The 20,599-nt window shown below is 41.6% G+C and overlaps 1 protein-coding gene across 2 annotated transcripts in view; it reads left to right on the plus strand.

The window, feature by feature from the left end:
* The window catches only part of itga9 (integrin, alpha 9), a 58,265-nt gene that overhangs the window by 19,115 nt on the left and 18,551 nt on the right, over positions 1 to 20,599 (plus strand). For both annotated transcript variants that reach the window (XR_009797432.1, XM_061837029.1), the window contains exons 16-18: positions 11,410 to 11,562; positions 12,462 to 12,538; positions 13,424 to 13,571. Coding sequence is in view for 1 of the 2 variants with exons in the window: in XM_061837029.1 (XP_061693013.1) it covers positions 11,410 to 11,562; positions 12,462 to 12,538; positions 13,424 to 13,571 (378 nt within the window). In the remaining variant the exon portion in view is untranslated. The remainder of the gene's footprint in view (positions 1 to 11,409; positions 11,563 to 12,461; positions 12,539 to 13,423; positions 13,572 to 20,599) is intronic.

Consider the following 20,599-nt stretch of genomic DNA (forward strand, 5'->3'; position numbering starts at 1 on the left):
TTGAAGGTTTACCAGATCCAGATACATTTTCAATAAAAGATACGTGACTTTTTAGGTGATATACCCAAGTCCAACGTGTTCTTACGTAGGAAACGCCATGGAAAGCTAAACCGTACAGTTGTTCAAACAAGACAAGTTTCCACTGAAACAGCTTTGTTATGCTTAGTTCCGTGTGCATGCACAAATGTAAATAACAAAACCCTTCAATTCCCCAAATGTGATTTCTAATCCAAATATTAACAAATTTAATTGATTGTAAAATAATTAGCAGGAATAGGCTAATAGCTGATCAGCGGTATTTCTTTGCAAGCTGGATGAACGGCACTATCACGACAATGATGTGTTTGTAGTGCAGTAGGTGGCATCGATGTCTTGAATACAGCTGGTGTAGAATCGATTCCCACTCTATGCACTCTTCACCATTGCAGAATGTTCAATGGAACAACAGGTGGAGTGTTGGATTACTTTGTGATAAACAGACTGTCTCACTGTAGCATAGTTATTATTCACTATGTCTATGCATAGAGGCTACATGGCTTGCTTAGTTTTGATTCAATTGAGTCATAGCTCATCCTAGTAAACAAACCCTTTTAACTAATCCATTTAAAGGTACTCTGCACTCCTCCTGAACTCTGCCTATGGTCACATGTGATCCATATAACTTGTTTGCGTCTTTTGCAAAATGCCCATCATCATCGTGGTCGTCACAGGCTCTTGCACGTGTGCCATGAAGTCACAGCAAGAGCATTTGTGGGCATTGGCTGGTGTTTTGTAGCTCAGTTGAAGCATCTCTGTCTCCAACGAGGAGCTAAAATAGGTCCCTAAAGCCCAGCCTCTAACAGTTGTCTGTTTTAATTTAGCTTGTAAAGTGTCCCACTTGTTACATCCAAAACATGTGCACTTTACTATGGCCTATATTTCAATGACCCACTAACATTTGCTCGGCAACAACACAGCACTACAGTCCAGAAGAACGGCATCTTTCGCTTCTTGTCATGAGAATCCCTCACCACTTCTCGTTTAGTTCACCACCAGCTTCTAAGCAGCAATTAAAATATATTTTTGGTCAGCATCGCTCAAGATGAAATTAGCCAGTTCCATCTATTATTAAATTACTGAATAAAAAAAGTAAAGGTACTTGGAATAGCTAAAGAACTACATTCAGGATTTTTTTTCTTTTGTTTGTTTAATACCCACCCCACCCCCCCACCACCGTCCAAAACAGACGTTCTCATTTCATACTCCAAACCAGTAGGCAGCACGATATACTATAATGTGGTATGAGGTAGTTACTGTTTGTAATGATCTGCGGTCTCCACTCTCCTCTTTTTTTCCACAAGCAAGAACATGCTTACACTTTCTACTACCCCAATCCACTAGTAGATCATATTGCAGCAGTCACGTGACAGTGCTGATGAATGAGCTTTCTCCGTGAGGTGACTGGTCTGGTTTACTTCCCAATCATCCAGGCATCTATGGTATGTGACGCATTGGGATTCTCCTAACGTTCAATTCTCCCAACCGCTGACGAATGAGGGCCTTTGGGAACAGCCGAATGATAAATCCCATTAATGAGGACGTAGCCGCTTCTTATTCTCATTGTCTTAACTTATTGTTGCTTTGTGATTAACAATGCTGTATCACAAAAAAAAAGGCAGGACATCATCAGTAAATAATCTTTCAAGTTGAATACAAATCTGCCTCTGATTTGTTTTGACTTTTAAACCATTTTCTCAAAGGAAAAAAGAAATAATCTATTACTGGGTGAAACTCTTGCCATAATATTAATTAGTATTACCAGTGAAAGTTGTTTACCATCAATAGTATAATCTAACATAGTGCATGTATGATGACACTGGAGTTGTTCGCCCTTAGTTTACTTATGTGTATATTTGTCTTTATTTTTATATTTTTCTTCACCTATTGAGACTGGTCTTGGGGAAAGCTGTTATAGAAAACTCACAAAAATCAAAAGCAATCTCTAGCGTATCAAATACTCTATTTTGATGTGCTTGACTTCTGGGGTCTACTTCCACGGTAGGTGCTTTTAGGGTGTGATTTTTTTATTTTTTTTATTATTTTTTTTTTTTCAACAAAAGACCCAGCCAGATGGCAGTTTTTTGTCTTTTTTTTTTTTTTAAGTCTAAAGTAATAGCTGAATCAGTGTCACCAACCCAAAGAACTACCAGGTGCCTGACTGCAAGTGGTTATGTGAGTTGTATTTGTTTCTTTTATTTCTGTTTCTTTCTTGGCTCTTTTTTGTAGTGTACACTTTTCTTTTAAATTAATCTAATATATTGCAGCATTGTATTCCTGCAATCCACTCTTTTTAGTGAGTTGAAATAAATGTTCCATGTCATTGACACCTGGCAGCTTTCTCTTGACAGACAAACAGGAAACCCTAGTGAGAGAAAAGCAAACCAGAAGTTCCTGTAACAACCTCCCAAAGAGTCCCCCATGCGGATAAAGTCCCAGAGACGGCATTGTATGGCACGTGGAAGTCCAGAGTCGGGGCCGGTGTCACACTGCCTGCATTGTCTGCCGCTTTACAGACAAAGTAGACTTGTCCAAAACGTGCAGTCCCCTTGATGCCGCCCCCCTGCTTTCATTTACCAAGAGAGCTGATACAGTGAACGTACATAGCGGGAAGGTAATCATATCCAGCTGTCCTCTGTCATACACGGCTGGACGTCAAGCATCGCGTCTAAAGAATATAATTAAAATGCGCTGCGATAATATCTACAGTGGAAAACGTCAATGGGTCATGGTGCTTTGTCCTGAAATTTCTGCTGTTCATATCACAAGGTAGTAAAGATGAATTATTGCAGTTAAATTTAGCACAGACTAATATTTTCGTCAGGATTTCCCTACATGGTCCTGCCAGAGGGAACATGAGACAGTACTTCTTCAGCCTCGTTTTGCGAGCACACAGCCAGCATTTTCTCTTACAGTAAAACAAGTAAAACATCTGACGTTCTCCTAAATGTGCCATCAAGTGATCGGTTGTAAGGTGTGTTTCCACCATGGATCATTATACTAATTCTGTTCTTACGATTGTAAATCCATCGTCATATCAGACTGACCAAAAGTTGCGCTGATTGGATGATTTGTTCACTTTGGCAGCGCAGCACACTGGGCAACATGGTTCTGCATAATTTTGGCAGTATCCTTACCACATGATGCCACCGCAAGGAAACATTATGGGTGGCCAAGTGCGACCACAACGATGGGAATTCTCTAGCCACGTTTCCCCAGCCTCTACTGAAGAGGAAACACAATCGAGCAAAGGGAGCACCGCGTTATCGTGTCGAGGGGGGAGACAAAAAGCTGCCATGACTTCATCACTTGGCTTCTCCACGCCACTTCCTTGAGAGACGTAGCCGTGACCATGTTGTCGTATCCCACTTCTCTTTGTTAATGGTTGTTATTTTAGATGTCAACATCAGCCTCTGCTTCTTGCATTCTGGAGCAAAGCGAACATAAAAATGTATACACTAGATTACTGTTTATGTCCAACAGAGAAAGCTCTTGAAGGCTGAATTTAGCACAACTGGGTTTGTGTGTTGCAGCTTTATCGGGGTTGGGCCCATAAATTGTGTAATTTCTCCAATGACAACTGTAAAGCAGAAGTAGCCAAAGGCGTTTGCGTTGAGTGACGAAATCAGTGGCAGGAAGCATCTGGAGCCTTCTTCCATCACCCGGATGGAACCGTCTCAAACACAAACACTGCACTTTTTCAGCCCCCACTCCCCCATCCCTTCTTGATTTTGTTCGCATTTGAGAGCTGCTAGCTTTTGGATTAGCGCTTTAAAGCAATTTTCAAAGAAATTTAACTATTGTAACGCAGTCGTTTTACCAGTATTATGGAGCCATCCGCATCAGGGCAGCTTTAACTGGTTGCGCGAGTGTGGAGATAATAAGCTTCCTGTTTATAGATGAAAGTTAATCACCATGTTGGAGGAAGTTAATTTCTCAGTCTTCAGAGGGCTCCTTTTGTAAACAACAACACAAATTTTCCTCACTCAGTGAATTATTTTACAATGAAAGTGGCTGCTTACATGCAAATGAAAATATTTATTTGGATAAAATTGTTTAGTTTCCTTTTTTATGAGCGCTATGAGATACTTGCTGCAGTGGTGACCTGACTCTATTTGATTACCCGTCGTTAAGAACACACACACTGCTTCCTTAAAAGGATTCCATCTGGACTCTGCTTTTTTTTTTTTTTTTTTTTTTTTTTTTTTTTTTTTTTAGTTCAATATGAGGTTTTGTTTAGTTTTTTGCACGTGACTCCACAATACACGCATCAGCCATGTTACTGTAAAATTAACTGACCGTTGTAGAAGGAAGGTAGTAGAATGAAGATATAATGATGATTACAATGATGAAGTTATTTAAGTTATTTAGGCAATTTAGAAGCAGTGTGGGTAAATCTTTTGACAAAGCCACCTCTTGGTTCTGCATCTGTGCTGCTTCATCATTTCCAGAATTAAATCCTGTGATCCTGAAAATAGAACAGGAGCAAATCCCTGATAAGAAATAAAACAATGTGGGAGGGTTGAGTGAGAAAGCTGCAAGGAAGCACATCTGTGTATTTATCGGCAATTGGCAGCCTTTCAGATTCAGATACCACGGAACACAACTGTGGTAAGCACTGGCATCGAATCAAGTAGCTGCTGATAGAATGGAGTAAAAATAACAGCACTGATGATTTTGGTATGTTTGACCATTAAGCCTATTCCATCTGTCTATTTCCAGCAGGAACGTGAGGCACCTACTGTATCTCTCCTCTTTTATGAAACCCAGCTGTGGTTTTCACCATCCAAGGATCAAATGTTGAATGACATCTTCTTGATGCATAAGAGGCTGTAAAATTCGAATGCAATTTTTTTTTATGTGAGTGGAGTTTAAGATGTAAATGTAATACATTTTCCATAGTGTAGATGTATAGCTACTTATCTCTACCCCGGGAGTCTCTGTTGAGTCAACTTTGCCAATTACAATTGCAAATTACAAGTACTTTGTGAATGTAATGTTTATTCATATTCCTTTTAAATTAGAATTTAAAAAATGGTGATAACTGCTGATCTCTTCATACAAGGGCAAACTGAAGTGAGTGACATAGTTGCAGTTGTTTGTAGTGGTGGCAGATCCGTAGTCAAGGCACTTCATATGCGTCCGGTCCATGTGGTCATAAAATGGGGCTGCATGCGGTTGACTGTGGCGAGATCAACACAGGGGTGGATGATGATATTTATGGATGTCATGTTGAGTAGGTATGAATGGGCCTTTACGATCTCCCTTACTGAATCTCTTACTCACTTACTGAATTAAGGAAACCTGCTCGTATGAGAGGCGAATTGTCTTCTTCAGTCCAGTTGCAATTGATTTAATGCCCTGAAAATATAGTGACATGTACTTGGGAATTGTTACATGAGCTTGCAAACAAATCCAATCAAAACCCAACCACTGTATTCTGTATTGCATTTTGTAATTCAGAACTGACCCAAGTTAATAAAGCTTCTTCTCTCAAAATAAATGTAATAATAGTTTGCAGAAGCTCCAACTACTAACAAATATACTTTTGCAGCAAGGACTGTGCATCAACCTCTTCAGTGCTCTGTTTGTTTGAATTGTGTCAGGTTCACCATGTTGTGATGGACAGCAGGTTGTGGAGGTTATCAGGTTAATGCCTGAAGCTGGACAAACATCTCTGCCTACTTCAGTTGCTAACATCAGACAGAATGAATGTTTGATCGCGTGTTGCATGTTTGTTGAAGTTTTTCAGTGCATACATCTGGTGTGAGCTGTTCTTTCAAGCTTTCAAAGTCCAAGTGCAATGTTTTGCTGGCTTGTAAGCTTTTTTTTGTAATCAGACTTGCAATTACAAACGAAGTTTGTGTGGTTTTGCAGGCGTGATTCTTTCCCTTGATCTTGCAAGATGTCATGTGAAAAATCATCTGCATTTTGTTAACAGCTTTTTTTGTGAACTAGTGTCACATTATGAAGCGCTTTTAAAAAGGAACTACACTGACTGGGCAAAATTTCCACACAGAGGATGTAGGAAGCTGATGTAATCACAAATTCATAGCCATATTCTGTACATGTGGATTTGGAGCAATATATTGTTAAGTGACCAGACAATAAGCGGAAAAAAGGTCGTAAACAGCTTATATTAAACATGTCCCCACCCTGTCGCTCTGTCCTTGACTCTGTCTGACAGAACAGGCCAATTGGTGGATGCAGGTGGCTGCTGTTTACTTTGAATGGCAGTTCATACACACTGTAGTTATGAAACTAAATAAAACAGATAAGCATAAATTTTTTACTTCACCTGCAGCAACCAACTAGTGACCAGTGCAGAGTCTAGTCTGGCCTTTGTCGTAAATTAGCTTGATTGGAGTCCAGCCCACGCTCTGACCCCTTGTAGGTGGATATTTAGATAGTGTGTCATTCTAGTGTGACGCTTGTGTTGCTGTAAAATATTTAAATTTGAATCATATATTGGTGCATGACTCCTCCATCCATCCATTTTCCGTACCACTCACCCTGCTGGGTAGTACTCATCCTCACTAGGGCCTCACTAGGGTCAAATGTGTGCTGGAGGCAATCCCAGCAATCTTCGGGCGAGAGACTGGATACACCCCAAATCGGTTGCCCGCCAATTGCAGGGCACATATAAATAAATAAAACAATTCACATGCACATTCACAACTACGGGCAATTTAGAGTCGTCAGTTAACCTCCCATGCATGTCTTTCGGGGACTTGGGACGAAAATGTATTACGGGCAGAACATGCAAATTCCACACAGGCGAGACCGGATTTGAACCCCTGTCCTTAGAACTATGAGGTAGATGTGCTAGCCAGCCTTCTGCCGTACCGCGTGCTTGACTGTTTTCCACAAAATTCTCATGAGAACTATTTGGAAACACATTTATATTAGAAACACACCTACGGAGCTTCATAAGAAGAGGATCATTTTCTTAATATGACTTCCTATTCCTACTTCCCTCCAATTTCACATTTCTCACGACTTCAAACAGGATTGTGGTTCTTGTAGCACACGGCACTTCTTTTCACATTTCTGGACATTGTGCGATTGTACATTACAGTATTTGCTGGGAGTATTCTTGCGAGTAATACGTCTCATCATACAAACATCTCAGGCTAATGTTTAACGGGCTTGATTCATTCATCACTTAACTCAAAAGGTTTTTCCATTCGGGCTAAGATTCCCTGGCTTTCAGCCCCCCAATGAAAGGAGCTCAAGCTGCAAGTCATCCAAACGTCTATTGACCTAATAAGGAGTAGTGTGTGTGTGTTGTGTGTGTGTGTGTGCGTGTGTGTGTCTGATTTCCCTCGCAAGTTAATAAAGACTTCCCATGAACAGACTCCAACCATATGCTTTTGAGGGTTTGGCTGAGAGAGAGGAGCTCTTGTGCATTTCAGACAAGCATGAGGCATTTAAAGATCAGAGCCTCTCGTAGCCTGATGTCACTCCTCCCATAGACTCACTGCGGTGGAGCTACACTATTAACCAAAGGGGCGCGGGGTTATGGGGGTGGGGAGAACACTTGGTTTGTCACCATTATGTTCATCAGATGAACGTGATTATCTGAACTTTCAGAGAAATACCAAAGTAGAGTTTTTGCAATCATCTTCTAAGTCTCGTTCATTGAACTCTTTTGAGCATAATTAAAATAGTAAAATAGTTTATGTATGGATGTAGAGGGAGCACATACCAAATGCGTTGGCTCAGAGTGTGAACATCAACACCGAGTGTTGGCTTGAGCTTTAGTCCATCGTGAGGTGGTGTTGTCGATAAAACTTTGCACATGAGCTGTTTTCTTTCATAACATGTCAGACTGCAAGCATCCTGTGATTTCACGACATAAATATGTATATATGGAAAGGAAGAGTACTGAAGGGAAAAACACAAATGTACTAGTGTGGAATTGTCATGTTTTATTTGACAATTGACAGTTTTTTAAGGATAGCAGGAAAGAAAATACTTTGCGCTGGGCTGCTCTGTGACTGGAAGAATTACTAAGTCATTGATGAGATGGTGATCGGGGATTACAATCATCATGCAATAATGTTGCCTTTTTATTGAGCTCTTCTCTCTCTCTCTCTCTCTCTCTCTGTGATCTGTGCTGACCTGATAAAGCCAGGTGCTGTTATTTTTTTTTTTTTTGGGGGGGGGGTGGTATCCACAGAGAGACCATACCAGGCGAGAAAAAAAATTAAATGCATAACCTTTTTTTTATTTTATTACAACAGTGGATTAAACTGGATAACAACCATATTGATGTCACGATGTCAAGATAAAATCTATATAAAAACGAAAAATACAAGGTTAACTCATGGCAACCTCTATTCACTAATAAAGAAAGAAGAGAGATACTATTTGAAATTTCAGCTTCCAATTGATCTAAACATCAAACGCAGTAAGCATAATGATGGACCAATTAGAATTCATCTTTAAATAGAAAAACAATGTCGGAAGAATAAATGTTGAATTAAGGTTTTGCAGTCAAGTTATTTGGGTGTTAAGGCTCTTAAAATTCATCCACATTTGGCGTTATCTCCTTTTGATTTTGTTGTGGTACTCCCTTGAGCAAATGTCAAAAGGTCAGCAGTATTATATCACTGCTTCTGCTCAACAAGCAGTTCTTCCGCAAGCAATGGAAGTATTTTGCTATCTCTCTGTCATGTTTGCATGCTGGTATGTCAGCCAGGGTTTAAATGGTCATCCTATCGACCGAAGTCAAGTACCATGTCAAAGGAGATGTCAGACGATCCGGCAACAAAATACTCCCTAAAAATTCTGACACACTACACTTCCTGTGCTTCGATGTTTGAAACTGTCACATATATTTGTCACTACTGAAGACACAGTAACAGACGTTTTAAGTAACAGAAGCTCATTTCATTCCCTTTAAATTCACAAACAAATACAGTACATTATTGGAAACTAATTCTACATGAATGTTATAATCTTATGGAAACCTTTGATGGCAGAACCACCTCTCACAACCTTTCTGTTGTCAACTCTTTCGTGTCAAACAGTTATTTCCCTAAACGCAACACTGTGTGGGTTGCCTTTTCAGTTGGTGCTTACGTGTGATCTCGGTGCATGGGGTGGGCAGTGGCGTCAGGGGTGTGGTGGCAATTGGGATTACTGATCAAGGGATAAGTGCAATACAGAAAACCAGCAGAGTATTAATGAGCAGCCTCGAGCACGTATGATGTTAGCTTCATGAAAGAAATGCGAGTTAACAGTCAGACGGCTTTTGTTTCTTATGTCAAAATGTCTCTCTTTGCAATAGTGGATGTTCTGTGAAAAAGAGATGTGTAAATCCCTGCAGGGCACGGGCATTTCATGAAATGATTAGGCCTATTTAGTGGTACCACAAAAGTCACTCCTTCAGCAGGCCATTTTGCATAAACACAAGTCATTATGCCGCATTCGCCGCCTACACCCTCAGTTCTCATGTGGCTTGTGAATACGAGATATAAGCTGTGGGACTTTAGGGGCTACAGACTCGAGCAATGAACACCCGGGGGGTTCGGTTCACACAGGGGCCAGTGGACAGGGCCCATTTAAAGCATGCTGGTTTAATGGCTACCGAGGTGGAGACTTTTGCCGGCAAGCTTACCGCCGCTTTTCATGTGCCGACTCCAACGCTGGTCATGTTACCACCCTCCAACTGAGCAGCAACAGAATCCGAACAACAATCTCTGTGTGTCCAATGGGGCATGAATCTCAGTCTATTGATGGATACGAGGCTGACCTCTCTCTCTGGCCAGCTGTTTTATTGTTATTGATCAGAAGTTCTGCGTTAGGGGGCACTGGGTAAGTGACAAAGTTAGTTGTCTTTTGGTCTTTGAGTGTCCATCCAAGTAACCAAAAGGAATTGATGCAAACACTGGCAGAAGACCAAATAAAAAAGGCAACATCTCCTAAGAAAAGTTGTACCCAGGATTGAAATACATAATCTTCTTGCTAGTTATCATCAGTGACAACCACATAAGTTTTTACTTGCATAAGTATAAACGTGTTGACCACTGCATAACACTAAATAAACCATATAAATAAATTGATGTTGGTGTACAGTAAAACTTAACCAATCAGAATCAGCAAATCATATACCGGGACTCACCTTTAACTTTTATTGGACACAGAGTGGGATCACTGCATGTGCATGAGAGGTGAATCTCTTCACATTTTCTGGGAATATTCCATTCCATATTTTTAATGGTCAATTATGTTACTTTAAAGTGTACTTTCACTAAATTGCATGATGTCTGAAGCATTTCAATTAGGAGTTTTCCCTGTACTTTGCACTAGCAACTCGGTGTCGTCGTCAACCAAATAAAAAAAGGGATATCATCTCCAAGGCCGGTTCTTTTATCTGCGTGCTCCACCGCTTCCCAAGCCAGACCCAAATCTTCAGTTTCTGTCTGTTCATGTCCTGCTCTAATGAGCGCCGTTTCCTGCTATTACTCTCTCAGTGGTGATGAGCTGGGTGGGTTCGCCACTCGTGATGCTCAATGTGTTCAAAGCCCAGACTGGCTGTGTGCCTGTCTGAGGAAAGAGGATGGGTGGGTGGTCAATGGAAAATGTTGTGAAAGTCCTCAAAAGTGAGCGTGTGATGCCCGGAAACAAAGGGTGTTTTCGTTATGGATTTTGGCTCACTGTCGGCAGATTAGTGATGAAGCTGTGCATGGTTATACTGTTGACTTTGAGACAGTGTGACCTGACCCACTCTTTATATATAACGGACGAAGTAGATGAAAAAGGTTTTTTTTTTTTTTTCCGTATTATTCTGTCATCTAATGAAGATATGATCAAATGTAGCTCTTCTTGTTTCCAAAGCTGATGCCAAATCAAACTGTTCTCCCCTGGTCTCCTTATTATAAACTGCTGGATACACAAGGACAGCTCTCCGAGGCACAACAGTCAGGTTAAAAAAACGTTGCACATGTTCGGATGACTCAGAACTTCATCATCGGTTCCCCCCCATGCTTGCGTTACTTTCAGTGAATGAAACATCTTGATGAGCTTGTAAATCAGACCATAAAAATCAATTGAGATGATCGTATTTTGGAAGAATTCATTGCAGCCACTGATGTGACCTCAGATCCAGATTGCATTTTATTCTTCCGCCATCACATTTGTCTGTCAGCAAAAATGTTTCCTTGCATCTCCTTGTTGTTGGATCTTATTGTTGTAATTTTACATTTTTATATACGGTACATCTTATTTAAATTGAGAACTGTTGGGGAATCTCTTTAACAGTAAACAAAACAAGTACTGTTTACTCTGCTCTATAATGTATATGCAAATATGTGTCTTGGGTGGAAGTCGCACTGATGCTTTATTTTTTTTCCAATTCTTTTACAGAAGGAAGTGAAAGAGGTGTTCACAGCCATCACGTTTGAGGTGTCCTACAGCCTTGGGAAGCACGTACTAAGTGGAGACCTGGGGCGAGACCTGCCCTCCCTCACTCCAGTGCTACGGTGGAGGAAAGGAAACAAGATCGCAGTGAGGAATGAGGTACTAAAGATACGGAAGAACGGGGGCATTACGAGTTGTGGGGTGTCCTATCAGATTCACAGTGACGCTAGTGAATTTTTCTTGTGGCTGACTTTAAACTGATTTACAAAAACTTCAATGTCAAACCTAACCTAATTTAACATCCATTCTAATCTCATAAAGTGGCAGCAGGTCGCTCATCACTTTGTACTCACTACATGGGCCATATGTTTTACATTTTAATGTATACTTGTTTGGTAAAACGTTTTGAGTGTGTGAAATAGATTTGTGCAGTACTTGACTGCAACCAGTAGATGTGTCGTTGCTTCAGCCTCTAAAGAACACTGTGACGCCAGTTATGGGAAGTACAGCTAAAACAATGCCGACTTCCACTCTTACACCTCCTCCGGGCACTAATAACGGTCAAAATTAATTAATTTCTCCAGTGTCAGTGGTCGATGTGGAAAAGTGACAAAGGAAACCCATCCTTCAGTTGGGCCTTTGGTCATCGTGAAATTGAACTCTACTCTAAAAATGGTAAATTAAAGAAGGAGCATGAATGAAGATCCAAATGATGTGGTCGTTACCAGCTTACTATTTTCCTTCCTAGATTTTCTCTAGTGGAATCCAAGAGACAGATTCATTTATTTTCACTGTCACCACCTCTAACCTGGCCCACATGTTTCCAAGATGGGCTGCATGTCTTGAAAAATGGAGGGATTCATATCTTTCGACAACCCCAAATTCCATTTATCTGAAATTAATCAGAAACGTCTAATACAGGCTTCTGATCCGCTTGGCTTGAAGTTTCCCCGTAAGGATTAGCCTGACCGTAGAAAGACTGATGAAAAGGTTTCACATATGAAGTAAATAAGGTGTGACCTTAGACTGACTACAAAGTCATTGTGTTTCTTCGTCAGACTTGGTTTGAGAAGAACTGCGTGTCGGACGACTGTGCTGCGGATCTGCGGCTCCATGGAAAACTGCTGCTTTCTGGGTAAAAACAAAGTTACTATCTCATTGTTCACATTCAGTCTCCGTTTTGGACCTTTTCACAGTGAGAAGACATCAGCCCTGTGGGTGTGGGGCCATGACGCATGCTTGGAGGATAGCCATTTTTTTTTCCATGCACAGGGAGCGCCCCCTCTTTTTATGGTTTATTACTCCTCAAACTCACTGAAAGGTCTTTTTTGGTTGATTTTCTTTTAAACTTACAAGTATACTCTACTGCAGTGCTGCATTAATAGCATTCTCTTGATTCTGCCTGTTAGAACTTGTGCAAAATTCTCATCAGATGTTCTTTTTTTGTCATTTATATTATTCATGGCGCTGTGGAAAGTGTCTTTCAATGTGCGGACAGATGTTTTCTTACTTTCACTTCCTTCCTTCACTTTCTTGTTTAAATAAGTGGAAACCACCTGTTGGCAATGTGTTTATTATATCTGGTGGTCCAAAATATAGCATTATGTTAACTCTATTACAATATGACTAATTCTCAATGGACAAAACCTTAGGTACACGTGTAGTCTGACATACAATACAAAAGATTCATCAAGAATTCCTTAGAATATCTGAAAACTGCCTCTGGGAATTATTTATTGTTGCGGTGGCATTATTGGATCATACTGAGCGTGTCCCCAATATTTATTAATTACTCAAAATGTGAAAAAATGACACTGCAACACTGTAAACTAAGCACAATAAATGTCAAAACTCTTGCACACTTATTCTTTTAATGGCTGTCAGGATTGTTTAGGTGTACCTAAAACTGGATTTTGAAAGTGAAGAGACTTTCACATGTCTTCTCCTGTGACATCGCTCTGAGTTGTTCAAACAACAGTATATTCACTGACATATATTGTTTACTCATTGTTCCAATCAGGGTACATAGCAAGCCCCATTTGGCCCTGGGAGGAGTAAAGAACGTCTCATTGAATGTGACCATCTCGAACGCTGGCGACGATGCCTACGACACCAACGTCTATCTCAACTTCTCCCGAGAGGTTTTCTATATCAACTTCTGGCAGAAGGTCAGTTCCTCGCCTGGCACTTTTCTAGGATCAGTCACATATTTGGATGCAGTCACCCCTTCTTCCATTTTCCTCAGAGGTAAAAAAAAAAAAAAATACAACAAATGTTGGTTAAGCAGGAGCAGCGAAAAGACAAACCTAATGTAGAGCAGAGGGCTTTACATACCATCCAATATGTAGAAGATTGCTGATCCTTCAGACATCCTTTAAACTCATGTCAATATACTGTAACATTGTGTAATATTAATTAGCGCTATTACTCAGTCATGATGTCACCCTGACAGTAAAATTCAACCCGCTGCCCATCTCCTTTAATCTCGGGGAAAGAGATTGTCTTGAATGCAAATGGATTTCACGGTGGCAACATGTGCCTATGTGCACGTCAGTTGGAAGAGAAGCCGAGCAGGTCTCAGAGACGCCCCATCAGTTCGCTTTGTAGTTGCTACGCAGGAACACATCCGGTCGGGAGGCTCACATCAGACTCAAGTGATGGATGAAAGCTCAAATCCAATAATGCAAAATAACAATCAAGATGAAATCCAATCTAGATGCATCCTGAACTATGGATGAGTTTGATTAGAAAAGCAGATTTTGAGTGCCCTAGTTAATTTAATGTTGCTTGTTGACGTCATTCAACAGGTTGCCAACGTTCACAGAGCCTCAAATTGGTGCAGGAACCTGATAGTCCGGGTGAACTGCTGCAGAGGAAGCAGGAAGCCAACTTCAGTGACAAACAATCCATTCACCAGATTAAGTGCTCTTAGAGACGTTTCGAATCGCTACCGTAGAAGACCAGTAGGATGATATTTGCTCTATTTTTGCAAAGCCAAGGCCAACTTTCCATTCTCCCCAGAGGCAATTTCCTCCAGTACACCCAGCATGAACTTTCCTGCCCCTCAGATTTAAGAGTGAGGGGTCTTAGCTGGCTGTTGTTCTTGCAACGAAAGCTGTCAGAAAGCCGTGGAAGTCAATTGCTTGGACAAGGCTGCCTGGACTCCTGTGAGGCTGTTGCAACACCAGTGTTTCTTTTTTTTTTTTTTAATTAATTCTTACCAGCTGCAGTATTATCATTATATACAAAAAGAAGATTCAACTTATTGAACCAATAACTCACTGTATTTTGCATCCTACCGCTGCCCTTTTTATTTCTTTTTTAAAATTATCACGGTCTTCCATCGTTCATTCATGGTGGATAGGATCGTGATGTAATGTCAACTGGAAGAGGTGCATTTAAGATTTAGAACTGTCTCAGAAATGTAGCCTCTGTGGGTGCTACCACATTATGAGATCGCGAAAGTAGCTTCTCTACCGAAAAGCTACGTATATGAACTTGAAAACAGCGGTGAAACGACCACGCAAATGTAGTTTCACTTCTCACACAGATTCCTTTGAACGTTTCTACTGCACATTGTGCCTGTGTGTGTGTGTGTGTGTGTGTGTGTGTGTATATGTGTGTGTGTGTGTATATATATATATATATATATATATATATATATATATATATTATATATATATATATATATATATATACTTTGAATATTTTTAGACACCTCATATTGGAATGAAGGAGGAGGCAAAATACATAACTATCACTAACTGCTTGCAACCTTCTCCAGTTGCTCTTTCTCCCACATTCCAAAAACAAGCATGTTTGGGTCATTGAGGAATTGTCCAAATTGTCCAGAGGTGTGAATGATTGTGTCCACAGTTGTTTGAAAGGTGTATGCTCTGCTAATAACTGGCGACCAGTCCAGGATGTACCCTGCCTTTTCCCCAGTCCCTGGGATAGGCTCTAGCTCACTGTGTCACTAATGAGGATGAGCAACATTAAAAAAAATGAGTGACATAATTACATTATTGCCCTTTTCTATTCTATTGAAATAAAAATAAAATCATTATTTGTAACTATATTTAGAAGGCATTTTTCCAATTAAGGACAAGACAGCTTTGTAGTTTTATTTGCTCATTAAAAGCATCATGTGCACTTTTAATTTTAATAAAAAAAAGATTCAAATATTTCTGCAACTCATGATTTAGTCATAAGAACTTTTTAAAAACAAAACAATATTGCTGGAAAATAATCAGAAAATTGACTCCATGCTGGGAATAAGACACGAGTTTAGAATCACAAGACTGAGTAAAGCCAAATGTATTGACATGCTGAGGCTGAGGGAATGCCCAAAAACGCAATACTGTATTAAGTTGGGATTGTCATCATGGTGTGCTTACTCCATGAAGAGGTTGGGATGACATGTCAATAGTGCACTTCTTCTTCTTCTTCTTTTCCTTTCGGCTTGTCCCGTTAGGGGTCGCCACAGCGTGTCATCTTTTGCCATCTTAGCCTATCTCCTGCATCTTCCTCTCGAACCCCAACTGCCCTCATGTCTTCCCTCACCACATCCATAAACCTTCTCTTTGGTCTTCCTCTCGCCCTTTTGCCTGGGAGCTCCATCCTCAGCATCCTTCTACCAATATACTCACTCTCTCGCCTCTGAACATGTCCAAACCATCGAAGTCTGCTCTCTCGAATCTTGTCTCCAAAACATCCAGCTTTGGCTGTCCCTCTAATGAGCTCATTTCTAATCCTATCCAACCTGCTCACTCCGAGCGAGAACCTCAACATCTTCATTTCTGCCACCTCCAGTTCAGCTTCCTGTTGTTTCTTCAGTGCCACCGTCTCTAATCCGTACATCATGGCCGGCCTCACCACTGTTTTGTAAACTTTGCCCTTCATCCTAGCAGACACTCTTCTGTCACATAACACACCAGACACCTTTCGCCAGCTGTTCCAACCTGCTTGGACCCGTTTCTTCACTTCCTGACCACACTCTCCATTGCTCTGTATTGTTGACCCCAAGTATTTGAAGTCGTCCACCCTCGCTATCTCTTCTCCCTGTAGCCTCACTCTTCCCCCTCTACTTTTCTCATTCACGCACATATATTCTGTTTTACTTCGGCTAATCTTCATTCCTCTCCTTTCCAGTGCATGTCTCCATCTTTCCAATTGTTCCTCTGCGTGCTCCCTGCTTTCACTGCATATGACAATATCATCTGCGAACATCATGGTCCAAGGGGATTCCAGTCTAACCTCATCTGTCAGCCTATCCATTACCACTGCAAACAGGAAGGGGCTCAGAGCTGATCCCTGATGCAGTCCCACCTCCACCTTAAATTCCTCCGTCACACCTAAGGCACACCTCACCATTGTTCTGCTGCCATCATACATGTCCTGTACTATTTTAACATACTTCTCTGCCACACCAGACTTACGCATGCAGTACCACAGTTCCTCTCTTGGTACTCTGTCATAGGCTTTCTCTAGATCCACAAAGACACAATGTAGCTCCTTCTGACCTTCTCTGTACTTTTCCACGAGCATCCTCAAGGCAAGTAATGCATCTGTGGTACTCTTTCTAGGCATGAAACCATACTGTTGCTCGCAGATACTTACTTCTGTCCTGAGTCTAGCCTCCACTACTCTTTCCCATAACTTCATTGTGTGGCTCATCAACTTTATTCCTCTATAGTTCCCACAGCTCTGAACATCCCCTTTGTTCTTAAAAATGGGAACTCGAACACTTTTCCTCCATTCTTCAGGCATCTTTTCGCCCGCTAGTATTCTGTTGAATAAGTTGGTCAAAAACTCCACAGCCATCTCTCCAAATTGCTTCCATACCTCTACCGGTATGTCATCAGGACCAACTGCCTTTCCAGTTTTCATCCTTTGTAGTGCCTTTCTGACTTCCCCCTTAGTAATCATTTCCACTTCCTGGTCCTTCACTCTTGCCTCTACAACTCTTCCTTCTCTCTCATTTTCTTCATTCATCAACTTCTCAAAGTATTCTTTCCATCTATTTAGCACACTACCGGCACCAGTCAACACATTTCCATCTCTATCCTTAATCACCCTGACCTGCTGCACATCCTTCCCATCTCTATCCCTCTGTCTGGCCAACCTGTAGAGATCCTTTTCTCCTTCTTTCGTGTCCAACCTGGTGTACATGTCTTCATATGCCTCTTGTTTAGCCTTTGCCACCTCTACCTTTGCCCTACGTCGCATCTCGATGTACTCCTTTCGCCTCTCCTCAGTCCTCTCAGTATCCCACTTCTTCTTCGCTAATCTCTTTCCTTGTATGACTCCCTGTATTTTGGGGTTCCACCACCAAGTCTCCTTCTCCCCTTTCCTACCAGATGACACACCAAGTACTCTCCTGCCTGTCTCTCTGATCACCTTGGCTGTCGTCGTCCAGTCTTCCGGGAGCTTCGGTTGTCCATCGAGAGCCTGTCTCACCTCTTTCCGGAAGGCTGCACAACATTCTTCCTTTCTCAGCTTCCACCACATGGTTCTCTGCTCTACCTTTGTCTTCTTAATCTTCCTACCCACCACCAGAATCATCCTACATACTACCATCCTATGCTGTCGAGCTACACTCTCCCCTACCACTACTTTACAGTCAGTAACCTCCTTCAGATTACATCGTCTGCACAAAATATAATCTACCTGCGTGGTTCTACCTCCGCTCTTGTAGGTCACTATATGTTCCTCCCTCTTCTGGAAATAAGTGTTCACTACAGCCATCTCCATCCTTTTTGCAAAGTCCACCACCATCTGCCCTTCAAAGTTCCTTTCCTGGATGCCGTACTTACCCATCACTTCTTCATCGCCCCTGTTTCCTTTACCAATATGTCCATTACAATCTGCACCAATCACAACTCTCTCGCTGTCTGGGATGCTCAGAACTACTTCATCTAGTTCCTTCCAGAATTTCTCTTTCAACTCTAGGTCACATCCTACCTGTGGTGCATAGCCGCTAACCACATTATACATAACACCCTCAATTTCAAATTTTAGTCTCATCACTCGATCTGATACTCTTTTCACCTCCAAGACATTCTTAGCCAGCTCTTCCTTTAAAATAACCCCTACTCCATTTCTCTTCCCATCTACTCCGTGGTAGAATAATTTAAACCCTGCTCCAAAACTTCTTGCCTTACTACCTTTCCACCTGCTCTCTTGGATGCACAGAATATCAACCTTTCTCCTAATCATCATGTCAACCAACTCCTGTGCTTTTCCTGTCATAGTCCCAACATTCAAAGTCCCTACACTCAGTTGTAGGCTCTGTGCATTCCTCTTTTTCTTCTGACGCTGGATCCGGTTTCCTCCTCTTCTTTGTCTTCGACCCACAGTAGCTGAATTTCCACCGACGCCCTGTAGGTTAGCAGTGCCGGGGGCGGGCGTTGTTAACCCGGGCCACGACCGATCCGGTATGGGATTCTTTAGATGAACGCTCATATTTGTTTGGCACAGTTTTTACGCCGGATGCCCTTCCTGACGCAACCCTCTGCATTTATCCGGGCTTGGGACCGGCCTACAGATTGCACTGGTTTGTGCCCCCATAGGGCTGCATTTCAATAGTGCACTAAAGAACACTAAACACTCCCAATGACCCTTAATGGGCCTGACATTTGTAAGAATCCCTTTCTGCGCATGTGTATGTTTTCATGTGAGACCGGAGAAAGTAAGAGACAGAATGTGGAGAAGTGCTGAACTAACAAGACATTTGTCGTTGTTCACCCCGTGGAGACCCGTCACACCATATGTCCGTGCTCTGCTCTTGCTCAAGGCTGGCCAGGTGGGTGATGACTAAATAGGCTGCCTTCCCCAGTGCGCTGCATGCGCAACCCCACGGGACGGGCAGTGTGTGCACAGAGGAATACAGGAAATAGAGGAAATTCCATCATTGCCAGTTGTGTCTGATGCCCCCCACTCCCCATAAAGAAAGAAATTGTGCTTGTTTAATTGAGTTGAGTTAATGATGAGGAGGTACACTGCCACACCCTGCTGGATCAGCAGAACCAAAGCAAGGACCATACAAATATGTCACCAGTGTCTGTCCTTGCAGCTCATTGCCTTATCATTTTTGGAAGTGTTTTTTTTTCCAGGCTTGTTAAAACTTGGCAGCAACTCATGTATTCAAACATCCTCTAAGGCTGACCCCCTGCAGAATGTTGTAGGAGGGCCAGTCTGTCTTTTTCACTTGTGTCTGTCTGCCCTCATCTTATGTTCCCACAACACAGGTTTGGCCAAAAGCCTACCGCCGAATCTTTTTTTTTTTTTTTTTTTAAAAAAAGAATCCTTACTGCTCACAGGGTCATGGCCCAAATGTTTACACAGTGCAGCCGGTGGAGCTCCATGTTGTTTAGACAAGCTTCCAAACACACAGCCTGGAGGTTGGCCAATTTACCCACCCGCCAAGATTATATTTTGTGTGCGCGCGCGCCATCACTGCTTTGTACAATATAGGATTTGTATAGAATAAAGTAATCCATGAGACTAAACACACACCAGCCCCCAACATAATGATCACTTATTTCTACTTGTGCAATTTCTAAATCAAAACTGAGCATATTATTTTGTAAAAATAAAATATTTAACACAGCTTTTGTATTGGATATCATTATCCTGTGGAAGAGGTCATGCTGTTGTGACTTGTCTACTGAGATGGGGGGGAGCTTGAGTCGCTTCACTCGACTAAAGTCGACTAGCCAGACTTCTGACTTGCCTGCCAAATATTAAAGGAAGACCTGACTTAAGATTTGACTTGAACTACATGACTTGATTCATCATTTGTCCTCGTTTATAGTTGGAAAACTGCATATGAAGAAAGATAGTTAGTTTACCTTCTTTTTGATAGAAAAACATTTTTTTGGGGTGGAGGGGGAGTAGAGGACGGGGGTCATTTGTACTAACCTGGCAACGCAGTCTGGATTGTTGTGCACTTGTCAGTGTGAAGTAGCTACTGACATTTGAAAAAGCTCCAGAGATTTTGATTCCAGGATTATGTGTTCGATGAAGTCCACAAAAAGTCGAGGACAACCTGCATTGCTTGCAACTCGCACATTAAAGACGCATAAATCATGACAACAGGTAGGCTACCTAACATCTTAGCTAGCTGCTCTATCATTAAATTTCTTGGACTGGTTTGGGATGATTAAAAATGAAACTGAAGTGTTAGTGAACATTT

This window comes from Syngnathoides biaculeatus, chromosome 12 (assembly GCF_019802595.1).
Source record: "Syngnathoides biaculeatus isolate LvHL_M chromosome 12, ASM1980259v1, whole genome shotgun sequence".
NCBI lineage: Eukaryota > Metazoa > Chordata > Actinopteri > Syngnathiformes > Syngnathidae > Syngnathoides > Syngnathoides biaculeatus.